Source organism: Mytilus trossulus, chromosome 13 (genome assembly GCF_036588685.1).
Source record: "Mytilus trossulus isolate FHL-02 chromosome 13, PNRI_Mtr1.1.1.hap1, whole genome shotgun sequence".
Classification (NCBI taxonomy): domain Eukaryota; kingdom Metazoa; phylum Mollusca; class Bivalvia; order Mytilida; family Mytilidae; genus Mytilus; species Mytilus trossulus.
Window position 1 is genome coordinate 6,393,783 of NC_086385.1, and position 20,513 is coordinate 6,414,295.

General features: G+C 32.6%; 1 protein-coding gene and 1 pseudogene across 1 annotated transcript; both read left to right on the top strand.

Moving 5' to 3' along the window:
• The first annotated feature begins 3,570 nt into the window (after positions 1–3,570).
• LOC134694924 (uncharacterized) lies at positions 3,571–6,679 on the top strand (annotated as a pseudogene).
• LOC134695360 (uncharacterized) lies at positions 6,197–6,688 on the top strand. The gene has a single exon (XM_063556588.1). It carries the CDS (start codon positions 6,197–6,199, stop codon positions 6,686–6,688), a length of 492 nt encoding a protein of 163 aa, XP_063412658.1.
• Positions 6,689–20,513: the final 13,825 nt, after the last annotated feature.

The window sequence follows — 20,513 nt, forward strand, 5'->3', positions numbered from 1 at the left end:
ACGTGTTAGATTGTGATTTGCCTTTACGTTGTCTGATCTTTTAATTACCAAACGTGATGACTTATTCCTGAATGTGACTTTTTGCTGAGTGTGAATCCGCATTGGTATAAGACGTGTCACGGTACTTTTCTATCCCAAATTTATGTATTTAGTTTTGATGTTGTATTCATTATTCTCAACGGATTTTTGCCAAATGTCTTAACGTTTGTAGATGTAAATCTTATTTTGTCTGTTGTATTCGTGTGTTATGGTACAGAAAACTAATCACCCAGTTAATTTACTATATTTTATTTTGGGTCAACGAAATTTATAAGATAAAATTGGTTTACAGTTTGATTCATAATAAACACCGACATAGCTAGGTAATACAATTGATTATCTAATAACTACCACAATTTGATATTAATTAGCATTGTAATTTTCATTGTTACTAATAAAATCTAATTTATTTCATAAATTCATTTATGTCTATGTGGACAATTTCTATATGAATTAAACAGTCAATTTGAACTAAGTAAAGTAAACATCAGTATGTTGATGGTTTTCTGAAACTAAAGAAGAAGTGTATATTCTAGAATTATCTAATTTTTATATTTAGCCAACCAATCAAATAATATATATGTTATGACGTAAAAAATTATCTTCGACAAGAAAGTTCGCAAAAATTTCTCTGGACAATTTTTGATTTATCAGTTTGGTCATATCCACTCTGGTGACACTTCATTCACATAACAACATTTTGAATAATTTGTTTATGGATTAATATTATTCAGCGAGAGGTCAGTAAAATAGTTAGTAGTTTATATACATTTAAAGTCATCAAGACTGTTGACCTACATTTACCCACGCAAATACTTCGTGGTCGATGAACTATACATTTGATGCTGACAATATTCATTAACGATCTGCCAGTATATAGAAGATCTATAGTAATTAACTTGAGATGAGGATTTATTATATTCGTTACGAACTACAAATCCGTTAAAATAGTATTAGAAAGCAATTCGTGTTCATATTATGTAATAGTCATTCTGTTATGAAAGAACCACGTGACATTATGTTATGAAAGAACCACGTGACATTCTGTGATGAAAGAACCACGTGACATTATGTTGTGAAGGAATCATGTGACAGTTTGACCGACTTTTAAACGTAAACAATTTCGGTGTAAACAGCTAGTATATTATCATGGAGGGTGTCATCCTGGTTTGCCCACTTTTAATTACATGTATATGTAAACATAGAGGGAATTGTTGTTTTAACAATTATAGTTTATTTCTGAATTATATTCTTATTTTTTACCTTTTATTTTACCTGTAAATGTTCAAAAGAACATTATATTCTGTTATTAAATCACGGAAAGTGTGCAAAACTTTCTAAATTTTATATATTTTTGGCAGGAAAATGTATTTTTATTCATACAAAAAAAGGAAAAATTTGCCCTCGAAATGAACTATTTTTCCAATTTATCAATAAATAGTTTTAATTATTGGTACATTCTGAAAAAAGGTAAAAAGTAAAAGAATGAAACTAAAGATTTATTAGAATAAATCTCATTGAATATCTTTAACTTTATTTAACTTATTTTTTTTAAATTTTAATAAAATACACAGTTCTGAAACTTAAAATATAAAAAAATATCCAATTTATTCTTACAACTAGAATATAAATGCAGATGTTCAATAGCCAAGCTATAAATATAACACAATTTACACAGTAATCTGCATCCAATCTAGCATTTTCTTAAAAAAAAAAAAAATAACAAAAATAAAATATTTTTCGATTAATAATCATGATTGCTAACAACACCAGTTAGAAATTCAACCAAAAAGGCTATTTACTGACTATGAAACAGCAACCAACAACGCAGCACGAACAGTTTGGCCAGGGGTTAATGTGAAAGGCTGCTACTTCCACTTCACCCAGTGTATTTGGCAATAGTCACAGAAATATGGACTACAGTCCTATTATAAAGAAAATGAAGACATAACTCAACTGCAACGAGGAGCCGCAATACTACCTCTTGTTCCACCCCACCTTGTTGGGGAAGTTTGGCTAAACACTAAAGAAGACATTTGAGAAACTGAAAACATACTGGCTACAACTTCATTTACAGAATACATGACAGAGTTCAGGATTGAAAGCTACCGTTTTCTATGGAATCACTATTACACAGAAGGACCCCCACCACAAATCACCTGGAAGGATGGCACGACAAACTTAAGAAGAGACTCAAACATGCCAACGCAAACATCTACGAGATCATTCAGCTACTGAAAAAGACACAGGCACTAACAGAATGCAACATTATCCAGTATCCAGCAGGAGGAGGCCGCCCACCAAAAAGATGACGATACAGAGTATAAGAACAGACTCCAAATACTGAAAGAAAGGTTCCAACAAGGACTAATCAGCGTGGAAGATTACTCTGACGCAGCCGATGATCGATCCCATCCATACCCGTAGCCAGTGGGGTTCGGACGAACTCCCCCTTAAAAACAAATAAGCACTGTTAAAGTCAATGTTCTGTTCGAATTGTGACTGTTAAAGTCGAGTTTGTGAGTCCAACGAACCCCCTTTGGAAATTCCTGGCTACGGGCCTGCCATCTTCTCCATTTGAACTGGACAATGAAGTGAAGATTTGTAAATATCATGTTTTGTGACTTTTGGTGTAAATATAAAAGATTGTATTTATCCTCATTTTACATATTTCCTTATGCAATGCATTTATAAAATTGATTAATTTATTAAATTATGTTTTCAATAAAAGAGATCTTTTATTAATGTATTTTTATCATGAAAATCATTCAGAAACTAATGAATAATATAGACACTTTTGTAACTGAATATCTTTTTTTATTATTTGTTGTGTATGTTTGTTGAATGAATTTATATTAAAATAATGAGAAAAAATATTTGAATTTTAATATTTTTTTCTATACAAAAAACAACCTGAATATGCAGAAAACACTTACTAACCATATACCTGACCATACCCAAGTTGGAACAGACTATACAACTGTATGCTCATCAAACCTTTTGTCTTTTTTGTTTTCTTTATTAATAGATAATTGGTAGAATTAAAAGTGGGCAAACCAGGAGTAAACCATCATGGAGAAGTCCTCGTCTAGGAATATTTTACACGTGACTTTATTGGGTCACAGTTTTATAAGGAGGTTAAATCGCTTTATGAATAGTTGTGACAAATTTGAAAATCTGCGTTTGTTGAAGTGTTACTTTTTAATTAATTGTCGTGCACAGGGTGGACTTACAGTAGCAAGACTAGCTCTGCAAAAACAATTATGTTCTTTTAGTTGTCACCCTCACATAATTTTTATACAGATAGGGGGAAATGATGCTGCTAAAAGGAGATCTAATGCGTCCCAAGTTTCTCAAGACTTTTTTGCGTTTGCGATGTATTTACATTATGGTTTGAATGTAAATCATGTCATAATTGGACAATTGTTATGTCGGAGTGAATTGGTAACATATGCAGGATACAATGATAAAGTTGTTCAAATAAACACACTTTTACAAGAGAAAATCAATGAGCATGATGAAAAGGCTATTTCTTTTTGGCACCACCGTGGTTTTTGGGATAATTTGAATTATTTGTGTTTTGACGGAGTGCACCTTAACCATTTTGGAATGCGCAAATACTTTAAAAGTATTCGTTCTGCTGTACTTCATGCATCCAACCAATGATACTGTATTATGTTGTTTATGTAGGTAAATTAATCTGTTATAATACTTAATTTGGAGTTAAAAGTACATTGTAGTTTTATCAATCCTAATGTTTTATGAACATTGTTCATATTTAATTTATATATATAAGTTGCTTTATTTACATTGTAATTTGTATCTACAAGTAGGTGCTTACACAGTTGTGGGTTTATATTATTGGTACATTGTACCTTATAATTGCACTATCTTATATTCTACCTCATTGTAGGTTAAGCAAAACTGCACAGACGGTTACATTTATTCAGTTAACAAAGTTAGCGACATTTGGTACATTGTACCTATAAATACATACATATACACACTGTGTACAATAAACTACATTTAGTACATAAGCCATTGGCATTACAATTTTGTGTTGTGTATATTATACACATACCAATATATTAACAATCTGATTTTGTTTCAGTATCATCAATTGAGGTCAAATTGCAATCAGCTCAACAAATGCCAGGAGATGCCTCCCAAAAGAGGAAAATCCCGTCAAAGTGATCAACCAACTCACAAAAAACAAAAAACAAATATTGATTACACAAAATTGGCAGCTAAGATCCTGCGTTTACAGTCAGACAATACAAATGCAAGCAATCCGCCAACATCTAGCGGTGTTAATATTGAGGCCGATATACATGTAGATACAGATGTTTCACAAGATCAGCTACATGGAACAATTCAGATACCAACATCTACACAGAATGTTAACATTGATCAAGTTTTGTGCACAATATCAGCTCCTAATCCTACATCAGCAGCATCTGAGGAGAGCAGAACACAAATAAATGTAAATCCTACATGCACAGTGGCACCTGATAATACAAATACATCAGTCTTGAACCCGACATGCTGCACTTCTAAAGAATTTGATATTCAAACTGTGGTTGAAACACTTTTTTCAGGTGAGCCGCCAGTCAACACACATAATTCAAGTGAAAATTCACTTAAAATTCAAGTATCAGATGGCATCCCATTGGGGGCCACTGTTTCACAAAAGATTACAGAGAAAATATGGTCAGATGAATTCATTGATATGAATAGTTTAACGTCTTCCTATGTAGAGGACCCATTTAGTTTATTTGTTAGTAATAGAAAAAATGTCTTTGTACAATAACTCAAGGTCAAACAAACCTCCACTTTCCATTGAACAGTGGACATCTGCATATTTAGTTTTTTCAGATATTTACATTGAAAAATGCCCTGAGGAAGCAAGGCATTTACTTAAGTATGGTCATAATATTAGGGAGATGTATGATTTATATGGTGATGAACCTTGGAGAATTTACGATGAGAAATTTAGAAGGTTAAGGGAATCTATTAAGCTTCCTTGGGGGAAACTAATTGATGAATTATATACTAAATCAGCAAATACAAGTAACACTCAAAACAAGAATTTTCGTGCCCAACCAGCAAGACAAAACAAAAGTTTTCAAAATCAAGGCAATACACAATACTACAATAAAAACATGCATTCAAACAATATCAAAACATGCATCTTGTTTAACAGAGGACAAACTTGCAACAAACCTTGCTCATACAAGCATGTCTGCCACTACTGTAAAGGCTCACACGCAAGATTTCAATGCACTGAATATAAACCACAGCAAAATGCACAACAGAACAAACAGGTGCCAAATCAGAAACAAAATACCAACGCCGGTAAACGCTGAGTTACTGGGACAGGAATTGCAGGGTTATGATATGGATTTACGTAACATGTTAGTTCATGGTTTCACTTTTGGTTTTTCATTTAATTTTAAAGGTACACCAAGTAACAAAACATGTAAAAACCATAAATCAGCTACAGAAAATCCAGATGCTGTGTACCTTAAATTGGCAAAAGAAAGTCTAAGTGGTCGCATTGCTGGGCCTTTTAAAGAACCTCCATTTTCATTGTTTGTTTGTTCACCACTAGGGTTGATTCCAAAGTCAGATGGGAAATTTCGTTTAATTCATGATTTGTCATTTCCAAAAGATGATTCAATTAACTTAGGTATTCCTATGGAATATTCTGCTGTTTCATATGATTCTATTGATAATGTGGTTCAATTGGTCAAATCATATGGTCAATCCTGTCAAATTGCTAAGACCGATGTTGAAAATGCATTTCGCATTATCCCGATACAGAAACCCGACTACAACCTTTTAGGTTTTAGCTGGAATGGATTTTTCTACTATGATAAATGTTTCCAATGGATGCAAGTAGTGCCCCAAAACCTTTTGAGACTTTAAGTGTAGCATTACAGTGGATAATGCAGTCAAAATATCAGTCAGGTGGCATGTCACATATTTTAGATGATTTTTTATTTGTGGGTCCCCCTCAATCTGAAAAATGCAACCAAGATTTGCAAACTTTTATTCAGTTATGTAATCGACTAGGTATTCCCATAAAAAAGGAAAAAAAACAGTATTACCTACAACTGTCATAACCATTTACGGTATAGAGGTAGATTCTAATATAATGGAATGTAGGCTACCACAAGAGAAAATTGAAAAAATTCAAGCAAAATTGCATGAATTTTCTAGGAGGAAGAAAGTTACTCTAAGGCAGTTACAATCCTTAATTGGTCTCCTCAATTTTGCTTGTACCGTTGTTTGTCCAGGTCGTGCATTCCTGAGAAGACTTATAGACCTCACAATAGGAGTCTCTCATCCATGTCATTATATTAGACTAACTAGAGAGTCAAAAGCTGATATTGGTATTTGGAAATCCTTTATTGATCATTTTAATGGAAAATCAGTTTTCTATGCCGATAAATGGCTTTCTTCTGACAGTTTATCATTGTATACTGATGCAGCTGGTTCTCTAGGTTTTGCAGGTGTTATGGGTTATAAATGGTTTGCAATGGCTTGGCCAAAACATCTGGAACACCATCAAATAGCAACAAAGGAAATGTTTCCTATTGTGCTTGCACTTGAATTATGGGGCGAACACATTCAAAACACCAAATAAAAAGAATGTTCTTAATCCTAGACAGAAATTTCTAGTCGTCTTAGGCACAACTTTTTGGAACTGTTAGTCCTCAATGCTCTTCAACTTTGTACTTGTTTTGGCTTCGAACTTTTCTCATCTCAGCGACTCTGGTTAGTCTTGTGTGGACGAAACGCGCGTATGGCGTATTTTAAACCTGGTATCTTTTGTTAGCTTTTATTCGTGTGTATGCTATCCTATATATTCTCCCATTTATTTGTTGTGTAGTCCTACCATATAATCATATCATGTTAATGTTATATTGAACATTGCCATAAAAGCGGGAGGTTTGGCACGCCACAAAACCAGGTTCAACCCACCATTTTTTCTTATAATGTATTGTACCAAGTCAGGAAAATGGCCATTGTTATATTATAGATTTGATGTGTTTCACTTATATTTAGTTTGTAACACGGATTAGTTTTCTCTCAATCGATTTATGAATTTCGAACAGGGGTAAACTACTGTTTCCTTTATATAGCATAGTATAAAGTTTTTGTATATTCTGAATTCGGTCATAATTAGCCTAGTTCTTAATTGACAGAAAAGACCGTGACAAGTAAATAAAACGACAAAAGGACAATAGATAACAATCACTACAACGAAAACACGAAATTGAACAACACGAACCAACCAAACAGTGTATGGCTTATAGTGATCTGAATTGTAAACAATTCCTGCTTCACACGTGACAGCTCTTGTGTTGGATGCTCGATTGACTTCGGACATGTTGAATCATTCACTAGAAGCCCGATTTTAGTCTGAAACGGCCATTTTGGTCTGATCACATCTTGATTGACTGGATTTATCGCTAGAGAAATTCGTCCAGATATTTCAGATCGTTTAGTCGCCGTTCAGATCGATAGCCTCATCAGGTAAATCAGTTCGTTAAGGCGTATCAAGACGGAAAAGACTGAATCGTCTAGCGGGTTGTTTAGACCCGTTAAGACCGTGTCAGACCAAAACAGACCATTGATACAAAATTACGTTCAACATGTTCAGACCCTGTTTAGATTCGTTTAGTATACCGGTTTGATAACACGAGTTGCGCCCCTTCTACTCGATAATGCATTTTAGATTAATTTGTATATATGTTTTTTTTTTATATTAGGATTTGTTTGAAGTATTATTTTGATTAATTACAAAGAAAAATTAAATCTTCTGTTGAATCTTTATTTCTTTTCTTGTTTTGTCGAGGAACTAATAAATTATTCGTCTATATATGTTGTTTATTTTTTTAATAAATGTTAGTTTATATAAATGTATATTGGTAATTAAATGCAAGGACGTATGTTAATTGTATACACACCAGAATGTATGCCATAAACCTTAAAATGTTGTGAACACCGGTGAAAATGTTTTTCGTATTTGAAGATTAGTAACGGAAAATCCTAAGCGTAACCTAAAAAAGTTAAGGATCCACAGAAATGCACCGGAGGCAAATTAACACATGCATATTTTGGTTTTATGTATGACATTTGCTTTAATTCGTTTTCTGTTGATATATGTCCTAGTTAACCGTTGAAGCTGTTGCTTTTTGTTTGCATGTGTATTAATTTAGTGAGATTTACTCTATTTAAGTTGGAAAAAAATATTCCCGACATCCGGAAATTCGAAAAAAGACTTCTCGGATCCCGAAACCTGATCATCATACTGCATTCATTCAGTCTCTGTCGGGACAGTGTTAAAGTATCACCGTATAATATGCATTTTCTAATCCATATGATAGGTATACTGTACTTAGTATACATATGGCGTTAACTTAAACAAAATCTATTTTAGTTAAAATGGTTGAGTTCGATGGCACGTGCTAGAAATCAACCGGGTCAACAGGTAACAAAATCAATGATCCGTAACGTAAGAAAGTACATGCCTATTATATATTACAATTACTCTCATCATCATTCTTAATAGAAAGGTGCCGTAGGGCTAAACGTTAATAAAGAATTAATGAATTTGTGTATACACGTATTAGTGATGTCTGATTGTCAGTTTTTAATATACATGCTTATGTTTTCAAGATTTTAAATTGAGCAAAAAAACATGAACTGTTCGGAAGTTTGTATTCAAAAGAAACTTTTCGCTTCTCTACTTATATAGTTTACAGAGTATTCCTTTAAATTATGTCAGTTAAATAAAGTAGTGTGTATTTGTATTCTATTTATTTTGCTAATTGTATCATTATAATATTCATTTTGTATTTCACTACTATATATACTTTAAGTTGTAGTGTGATTGATTGTTGGTTGTTAAAAGTCCAGTGGCAAATATTTCATGCATTTTCAGGACCAGCTGTAAGTTGAAGACATATATGGAACTCACCGGTGTAGTTTTCACGTGTTATAATAGATAAAAGAATAATTAATTTCTAAATATCGAAACATAAAGGAGGCAAGGCGCATGGAATACCCGCACTTATCAGTTCTTTTCTCTGTTTTGTCTTAAAAAAATAATGTTATTTTTTTTTATATGTTTATATAATTCACGATAACTGCGGTGTATACGTGCTGTCAGACGAAAGATAAATATGTGCCCTTTAAATGTCTTTTTTACCATGGATCGCTTGCTTTCGTTGTATTGAATGGAAGCTGCGCTCAAAGTTCTAATTCTTTGGCGTATAACGACCAACCATGATGTGAACAATCTTCTAAAGATTAATTTTGAAATGTCTGACATTGTAAAGTTCGTCTACAGTAAAACTTGTAAAATGCATTTTTTTGTACAAAAAACACTTCATTTTGTTATAAAAATTTTAGTTCGAAAAAACCTTTTTTTTCATACATTTTTTGTTCGATTTAAAGCCAATGTTATCGTTAACTACGTTTCAATATTATTTTACAAATATTTTATCATATTCCATCCAAAATAAGAGACTATTTTTTCATGTTTTAAAAAATTAAGGTGTTGCAATACTTTTTTCCATGTGTATATATGTTTCTGCATGGGTGATTTGTACAGTTATATAAATACAGATTTAATGTTTTTACAAAATGCATTCATTTACACGTAATGAACGAATTTGGTAATTGTCATTGTTTGTCGGGAATACACGTACTTGTTATAATTATCCATTCATTTGACTGTTTTTCCCCGAGGGCTTATCATAACCTATGCCATATGGCATGGAGAGATTAATAGAATAGTTTGAAAGGGTTTAAGCTATTATTTCGGGCGATATCTATTTGTGCCAAAAAGTAACTCATTTGCGCCACAACTAAATTGCGCCAATACTTCTTTGGCGCCACTTAATTTTCAAAACTATAGGTATCATTTGCGCCAATAAAATAATCATCTAATTGCGCCAATTTTTTTTTATTTATATAAAATAACTAAATGATTGACTTCCCTCCTTCTTTATCCGGGCTCGGGATCGGCAGTTTACCGACTGGCGGAGTTAAAGTCATTTTAATAACAAAAAGTATGCTGAATTAAAACGTTCACTTGTATAAATATACACAGTTACACCTTAAAATGTCTCTGTACATCATTGAACTAAAGGCTGGTATTTGTAGTTGAGAATAGACACATATATAATGTCCTATCTTGAAGCCATGCATGTATAGTATAAAGTTGTTTGAAATATTTTGGACAAATTTTATAGACACCAGCAAAAACTTCCTCTGAAATTGTACACAGAAATTTTAAATTTTAAATTAGCTTTGCATCCTAATAAAATGATCCCGCTTTCTGGATCGTTACACAATACAAAGTCATCATCTTTGTTTGTAACAACACCAATAGCATCCACTATTCAGTGAAATTCGGCTGGAATTTAAGTTGAGCCGGTGAAGTTTTCTTCTCTCTATATACATTTACTGACGCACATATTTTAAATCTTTCTTTTCTTAGTTTTCTTCTTCAATTTTGAAGAGCTCTGGATTTATTATTTTTTTAAGGTAGCTCTGACAACATACCATTTGCTTTTCTTTTGCTATAGGTAAAAAAATATTTACAGGTAAATATGGCGCAATTTCATTTAATTAATTGGTAAAAAATAAAGGTTCCGTCGTCAGCATTCACGCCGACTAATTCAGCATTTAGGTTCAGTCTGTGGTTAAAGGTTTGTTTTACATCAAAATCGTTGTCAAACATAATGGAATTTCGGGAAATTGGGACATTGGCTTTTTTATGTCCAAAACACAGTATCCAGGGGAAAATTTTGCATATATTTATTTTCATTTTTCCGTATTTTACTACTAGATGGACTTCGTTTTTCCTGAACAGTTAATTTCATGTTTTGTCTGAGGTTAAAGATTTTTGTGCAGCCATCAATAACCGGTTTGTTTAACCGTACAGTTGCAAGTTAATGCATATATCCATGCAGGTCAAGATCATGATAATGATAAATGAATGTTGAAACTATTTTGTTCTACATGGCGCTGGACTTTCACTCGTTTGTTCAAAATGCAACAGTCAGACTGAGAGCATGTATATATCTTATAAGTGGGTGTGGCTTTTTTTCCACCTATTTTCAAACTTGAAAGGAGACCTCTTTCAGCGACACGAGTCTAGAACATGTACATGTGGCAGTTGCAAGTAATAGCTATATAAATATAAAAGAGAAGATGTGGTATGATTGCGAATGAGACAACTGTCCAAAAGAAACCAAAATTACACAGACATTAACAACTATATGTCACCGTACGGCCGTCAACAATGAGCAAAGCCCATACCGCATAGTCCGCTATAAAATGCATTTCAAAGATACTATAATTAGAATGAAAGGTTATAGAGTATATTAAACGTACTTACAAAATATGTCATCTTGTAGAATGTGATTTCACAAATATATTATTTTCAAATTCGCAGTCCAAGTCAACGTAAAATCAGTTACACACATTTTTCATGCTATAAATCCCACTGTGTCTAAACCACACCGGCAAAATTTGCTCGGACTCGATGCTATCTAACATCCGGCACAATGACGGAACACCAATAGACAAAAGAAAGGTAGGTTTCTCCTTATTGTTTTATTCTTTTTATGATATCGAAGAATATATATACATATACAATTATTTTCTATTGTGAGATGCAATATTTTCTACAACCGTTCTCTATTAACGGAGAAATAAGTCAAAATTCATGTCAAAATGACGAATTGAGTGAACCTTGCCTCGATATTGTTTAATTTCTCGTTAAATTGTTCACATTGTACGGAAAGAAAGGTACGGGAAGATAGATATTGACACGGAGATTGCAAATTTAGTTATTATGAGCATCTCAATAATTGTAACTCTGTGTATGGAACGAAAGAAATGGGTCATGTCAAAATCAAACTGGCCGGTTTCGTCAATGTATACAACCCGGTTTCGTCATAGATTTCAAAATGCATAACCCGGTTTGGTCAAATAAAAAAAATCATAATCGCATTACATTAGAATTGATTATTTAACTTCAGTGTTCAAAAGGAGTTTTGTGGGTCGTTCGAAAACAAGTTGTTCACCGGACAGCGGCTTATTATTTATGAGTCTCAGATTCAAATAAATAATTAGCAAATTCATACTCTTATAGCCGACACATATATTTTAGTTTTACTTTGCATTCCGAAATTTTTTAACAGCATATTGAGATTAAAGCTCTCTAAATATGTTTTTTTCTATATGAGTTATGGGAAAATATGTTGAACAATTTTAAACTTGAAATTAAAGTTTACGGTCTTAAAAATCGAAACACACAATTGATATGTGATGTTCTCGCACAAAAGAATGGACACCTTTATAAGTAATCTAATCATTCCATGTATGTAATCTTTTCTACCATCGTTAAAAATAAATCTTCTTAAGGATAAACGTTGATAATAAGACAAATGTATATGCATGCATAATCGGCATAGAAGTTACAACTACCATGCATTAAAGGAGCACTAGCTACGATATATATAAAAAAAATAAAGTATATTTTTTTTTAGATTAATCATTAATTAAATTGGAATAATGAAATAATAATTTGCTTTTAGCAATCAATTTGCTTTAATTTTGTTGAAATAAGCGATTATACATAATTTTTGACTGATTCACTTGCAAGTGAAAACGTCATCATCATTCTAACCGGTATTCATGTGAACTTAATTTAACCCCCTAGCTAGAGACTGACAACGCATGCATTGTACGTGAACTGGTTATTTAAAGAAAAAAAATGTCAACAATGAAAGTGAAACTACGGTAAATCATTTGATTACTAATTCGATCAATATAAATCATTCTTATACGGTTAAAAACAATGAGAAACTTATATTTTTAATCTATAAATTCAAATCAAACAGACCTATAAAAATCCAATTGCACGTGCTGGTTTAACCTATTCATATCTTTATTTGTGTTTACATCGCTTATATGGTCATCTGAGGTCAAATCGATAGTTAATTAGATGGCGTCTGGATTTAAATACACACGAAACGAACCTACATATCATCTACCCCATGCTCTGTAAACTGTTTATTTTAAACGTTTGATAGATTGGATAAATGTTTTACATTGTTATTAATCAAATATGAGAATTTGAGTCAAATTGGTGACCATGAATTTGACAGCTAGTGCCCCTTTAAAATACAATTTATTTATCACTATACTGCTATGTACAAATTAGTATAATAGTCTCAGGTCATCTATACAATTCAATAATAATTATTTTGTTAACATTATTAAAAAAACCGAGTCTGCACTGTCGCCATTGTGTTATGATGATCGTACACTGATGTTGATCAATATATTTTGACAATATATTCAGTTTATTTCAAAGTGGGCGTATTTCGAACAACTTTTACATACGGCCGAGCGTAGCGAGTCGAACAATATTTTGATTATTTTTTGCTTTATAAAATCTTTAAATACAGGAATCAATAAAGTTTTGGAAACCAAAGGTGGGGTCGGGGCGTGCAACATATACGTCATCTAGATTCGCCACTTATCTTATAAAGTGTATACCGAATTAAAATATTGTAAGAAATGAGAAAAACAGGGACACCCGGGAAATCGGATTATGTCAGTTGGATTATGTTTCTCATAATAAATGCCGAATATCAAGTTCTTTTTATCGATTTCTATACATATTTTTTTTCAAATATATATAAAAGTTATATAGGAAAATGATAAGGCAGACAACTATACAACTAAATCGACTTGGCCGATATCCTAATAAAAAATATTTACCTTTAATTACGATTTTTTTCTCCATTTCTTCGCGTTTTTACACGCCCGTCCCAATTTTGACAGTCCGTATTATTGTATACCCCCGTCTTACTGTCCGTCCTTCCATCCATCCGTGCCTCCATCGTTCAGTCATTCTGTCCGTCCGTCCGTCCGTCCGTCCGTCTATCTATCCGTCTGTCCACCATAAACATGTCGCACCGTAACTTCAGGACAGCTTATCTTATTTCCTTTAAATTTAACATGATCTGTAAACCTTTAAGTGAAAATCAAATTAAATCTATTTGAGTTACAGAACATGTACGTGAAAAAGGAATGTGGGTTTTTTTTAACATGTCGCCCCATATCTCAAAAACGAAGTATTATAACTGCATCAAACTTTATACACTTCTTAGTTATATAAATACTATAAATTTCTGTTTACTTTTTGGTGATGTTTAAAATTTTGGTTTAGAGGGATTGATTTTTTTTTGGTAAAACAAAAACAAAAAGTGGGGGGGGGGGGCATTTAAACATGAAAAATTCATACAAATTCCAAGCGACAACAACCCGACCATAGAGCAGAAAACAGCCGAAGGCCACAATGGGTCTTCAATGAAGCAGAACATGTAAGTGAAACAGGAATGTGTTTTTTTTTTAACATGTCGCGCCATATCTCAAAAACGAAGTATTATAACTGCATTAAACTTTATACACTTCTTAGTTATATAAATACTATAAATTTCTGTTTACTTTTTGGTGATGTTTAAAATTTTGGTTTAGAGGGATTGAATTTTTTTTTGGTAAAACAAAAACAAAAAGTGTTGGGGGGGGGGGGGGCATTTAAACATGAAAAAGTCATACAAATTCCAAGCGACAACAACCCGACCATAGAGCAGAAAACAGCCGAAGGCCACAATGGGTCTTCAATGAAGCGAGAAACTCCCGCATCTGGTGGTGTCTTTTAGCTGGTCCCTTAATAAATATGTATACTAGTTCAGATATAGTGGATTTCATAGTAAACTGCGAATACATGTATATTTATCATTTTTAATGGATAATTTTAACTATGATACAAGTTTTGGCACAAATCGCGAATTCACTATAAAGACTCTGTCATAGGACGAGTTAAGGTTTATTCATCATTTTTTATTATTTGTACTTTTGTTGTACTGTTTGTGTCAGCGATAACACTTTGACTCAGTCCATTTCCCGAGTCACAGGCTTGTTATTCCATGGTTGTCTTTGGTTGCTTTATACCATATGTGTTTTGAACATAAAATAGGCAGGTAGTTTTTATGTTTGAATTGTTTTACATTTATAATTTAGGGCCCTGTTATAGCTTGCTTTCATGCGGTTTGTGTGTTTTTCTCATTGTTTAAGGCATACGGTGACCTAAACTTGATTAATTCAACATCATTTTTGTGTCTAAAAGAAAGTTGTCTCATTGTCAATGTGTATGGGATAAGTGGTTACCGTCACTTTTTCTAAATAAGACCAAGATATAAATGACGGTCATGTTTTGCAAACCAACTTTTATTCACATTGAAAATACAATACTGTCAGATATTGTTTTCGAAAGTTATCTTGAAGTTTCAATTGAATTCGAACTGTAAAAAAAGATGAATTTGGAATGTAATTTTTTTTATTTTGAACTGTAAAAATAATGTGAAAAACATGCCTATAGGAAAATAAATGTGCCTACCAGAAACGGGGAGAAAGATACAAATCTCATTGCTATGTTATGGATGCTTAAGTGTGAAAACTTGCTTTAGTGCGCAAGGAACACAGTATATATAGTACCAGAAACTCTCGCAGGACTGCATGCATGATAAACTTGTGCAGAACAGTATAGACTATAGTCGGTTTGGGACTGTTCGTCAATGATTGAATGCATAGTGTATATAATTTAGTATAGTAAAATAAAATTATGGCACAATCAAAACACATACTTTTATTTTTCATCTTTACATACTACTATTATAAACAAAGAAAATATAATAATGTTACAAAATAATTAGATACCAGTGTTTGCTATTGAGTATTTATATTCCATTTAAAATTAGTTTGAAGTTAAGTGAAATAAGGGATACGCCTTTCATTAGGAAAATGTGTATTATCATAATTAACTATGTCCAAAAGTGCCTGTTTAAAATAGATTTTAACACGCCAAGTTTACCTTACAATAAATATATATTTAAATTCTCGAAATACAATGTTCAGATCCGTGCCAAAGTTGCTTTTCATAAATTGTTTGTTAAAAAAAACCAACCAAACCGGGTGATATATATAGACGAAACCGGGTGATTGTGTAGTAACAACATTGACGAAACCGGTTTATTTTAATTTGACATTACCCTTTTCTTTCGTTCCATACACAGAGATACAATTAATGAGATGCTCATAATAACTTAATTTGCAATCTCCGTGTCAATATCTATCTTCCCGTACCTTTCTTTCCGTACAATGTGAACAATTTAACGAGAAATTAAACAATTTCGAGGCAAGGTTCACTCAATTCGTCATTTTAACATGCATTTTGACTTATTTCTCCGTTAATAGAGAACGGTTGTAAAAAATATTGCATCTCACAATAGAAAATAGTTGTATATGTATATATATTCTTCGATATCATAAAAAGAATAAAACAATAAGGAGAAACCTACCTTTCTTTTGTCTATTGGTGTTCCGTCATTGTGCCGTATGTTAGATAGCATCGAGTCCGAGCAAATTTTGCCGGTGTGGTTTAGACACAGTGAATCCATTTCAACAATATCATTTCAAACACACACTAGCTTGCCTTTTCATTAATTTAAATAATACAAATTCAGCTAAATTTTGTTTATTCCCATCAACAGAGAAATCTCACACTTATCCTAGACGTTAATAATACTCATGCACTTCAATTTTATTAAACAATTTATTGATACGGATGACAACACTTTAAAAATACGGTTACATCAGGGTGTAAAAAAAGTGAATTTGTTTTAATTTGAATTCAAAGATAGATTAAACGGTAGCTTTAATTGTGAAATGTACTATTTTTTGAAGACTCGCCTAAATGTATGTTGCATAGATGTATTTGACCCCAACAATTTTATTAAGTTCATGCTGTAAATTATATTTATAAAACCATTCATTTGTAAATACCGCATATATCTGCTCACTGTTTGAATATAGAAACTTGTCGATTTTATAATATTGAGACATATCCGAGATTTTGTATTATGTGTGATAAACAAGTAATTGAAGATGAATATCATTTTATTTTAGTATGTGAAAAGTAATGAACTTCGAAAGAAATTTATCAAACCATATTGTTGGAGGAAACCGTTGAGTCATAAACTTATAAGACGATCAATGCATTTGAACGGGGACATATATATAGTTGGAACTCGCCCCTTTTTGTGTGTGATCGGTTGGGACCCCAATACAGGCTCATAGTATTTTGAAGCATTTTTGAAGTAATCAAATATAATAAACCAGAGACATATATAACTTGTAATTTATGTCTCTAAATGGACGAATGATAATTTTTACGAAAAGAAAGAAAAAGCAAGTCTATCCGAAAGGTGATTGTCTATTTGATATTTAAAAGGAAAATGTATAACTATAGTGTGTTCATTGTAAACTTAAACCATAATGCATAGGTCTCTGCATGTTTATAACAGTCACAAGTCACTTCTAGAATTAAAGGTCAGCGATCGATTAAAAATTCGTGCAATTATATTTTGTCAAAATTTTCCAGAACACGTTAAATTTAATATCAGAGCCATATAATACATGTTTTATATCTTTGACTATTATGCTAGTAGACTAGTATAGTTTTCTCAGGTTATATTCTCCGTTGATATGTATATCTTTCCTTTAAAGTCTTGGTTTTTTTTTCTCTAACACTTTAGAATAGTATATACGGGACAACTTCCGAAAATAATCTTTCAAAATGCAAATTTAAAACTTGTATGTCAAATAATTTGACCACATGACAAAAAATTCTACAATAAACATTGGTCACGCTCGACAGATTTCGATATGAGACAGTCACACGTGCCGTTACAATAGCCAGTGTACACGCATCAGCGCACACATGTATGTCAAATAGGTCTGATTGGAGGAATGTTTCCGAAAACACGCCTACCTCAAACTAATACCCAATCAAACGCCTTTACCAGAAACATAAATAATACTTGGAGATTTGGTTGCGTATTATATTCTTTTATTATTTTATTATTTACTTAATCTTAAATTTTTTACTTTTTTTATTCATTTATTTATCCAAATTTTTGCTTTTTAAATTTTTGTTTTTATTAAACTTTCTCATCATTCTAAATTATTTAAATTACCACATGGTAAACATATTAAATTATTTAATGCCCAAAAAGGCGCAAGCCAGGGCCGACCGTGCAAGGGCTGTATAGCCAGTCAAGGTCGTTAAAAACTTCCATTTGTTGGTTGCGTATTCAACATTTGAAAAAGTTTATAACACTCTTTAATTCGAGCTAAGAAGCAAAGAATATGCCCGAAATGCAAGTTTCCCAATAAATTTCAGCTATCTAGTGATGAATATAAATAAAAAAAATAATTACAAATTAAAAGTTTTTCGAGTTATATAACTATAAGTCTTTTATCTGGCAAGAACAGCCCAATTTAGCGGACAAGCAGTCAAGTTATTCTTTTTGCTGTTACTGAATATATCAAGAAAGAAAATAAATCCCGATATTAATTTGAAACTTTGTTACTGAATACTTTTCCAAGAAAATATTCACATCTCTTGGTAACATGCATGTCGGAACAGAAAATTCTCTTGGGACGTCCAGTAGCATATATATAACGTGCATGTTGGAACAGAAAATTTGGCATACAGTACTTCAGAACGATGTTCACATTATAATACATTATACCCAACAATTGTGATGACGAATTCCTTCCTTTGTTCGAGAACAATTTTATTTAAATAGAAATCTGTGATTTTACTTTGTCTATTACTTCGACGAACCAGAGCAGGTTAAATATCGACCTGTTTTTAATTCAAATTGGTTCTCTTCTTCTTCTTTTGGTATACAATAGTCCATCGACATCCCATGATAACATGCTCAGTGGCGGATCCAGGAATTTTCGTAAGTGATGGCCCACTGACTGACCTAAGAGAGGGACCGCTCCAGTCACGGTTCAGTGATTCCCTAAATAAGCAACCAATTTTTTTCCCAAAAAGGGAGGGGGCAAATTGCATGTTTATTTATGTTTAATTGTCATTTTGCTTATTTTCTTTGGTTACATCTTCTGACATCAGACTCGGACTTTTCTTGAATTGAATGAATTTTAAATGTACGTATTGTTATGCGTTTACTTTACTACATTGGCTAGAGGTATAGGGGGAGGGTTGAGATGTCATAAACATGTTTAACCCCGCCGCATTTTTTGCGCCTGTCCCAAGTCAGAAGCCTCTGGTCTTTGTTAGTCTTGTATTATTAAATTTTAGTTTCTTGTGTACAATTTGGAAATTAGTATGGTGTTCATTATCACTGAACTTGTATATATTTGTTTAGGGGCCAGCTAAAGGACACCTCCAGGAGCGGGAATTTCTCGTTACATTGCAGTGAAGACCTGTTGGTGACCTTCCGCTTCCTCTTCGATACATTCCCCATTTCCATTCTCAATTTTATTTCTTTCTTATGTTCAATGTAAAAATGTATATAATTTTAAATTGCAACTATCTATAGTTCCGTAACTTTCTATCAAGGCGTATAAAAGAATGGTCGTTAAGTGCGTATATATATATTTTTGTTAAATCAATTTTTCTTGTATGTTTCAAACTGGTCTTTACTTTTGACAACGAGTACTTACATTTCCCCAAATTTACCATTGGAAAAAATGTGTAAGCAAATTTTTATTTTATCAAATCTCTTTTTTGGAATTATTTAAATTTTTATGAATAATATTCTTTACACCAGAAATGTTATTTATAAACAGTAATGACTAGTGTATCACTATCGGACACGCAGGACAGAGATGTATATTATCAAATGATTACGTACCTATGCACCTGAAAGTTTAAAATGGAAAGATTCAAGTTTTCGGTCGTGTACACTGACAGAAGTGAAATGATGCATGAACTTGCAAGTCCGACAGGAAATCGCTTGAATACCTGGAGGTGTCACCTGCCAATACATCTGGGAGTAATACCTTTAGCCATGCTGGTGATCAGACAGGTAAAGGTCTGAATTTATTTAAATAAGTTTATTACATAAAAGAATTATGGACAAATTAGATTTTTGAAAACAATTTTCACGGAACGTCAGGGTAATACTTGTACACAGGGGCGGGTCCAGGTAAGGGCGTAATGGGCGTACGCACCCCCCTTTGAAAAAAAAAAAAAAAAAAAAGCCTATCGTTATAATCTGCTAGTATTGTATAGAATGATAGCAATTTATCATATTCATTAATTAAACACATACTCTGATTTCTTTTTATACTGATTCCCCAATCTGATGGGTCATCATCAACCGTAAAATTTCGTTTCTCGGAGTCCGGCTGATGTAAGGGCATGCTCGACTTTATTTCCAAACATCATGAAAGTTCTCTTCTTACTTGCTTTGACGAGCGTCACGTCAAGCTCCACCGAAAGAGCTAACTCATCCCTTAAGTTGATCAAGAATGATTTGAGAAGCACCATGAAGGAGGAT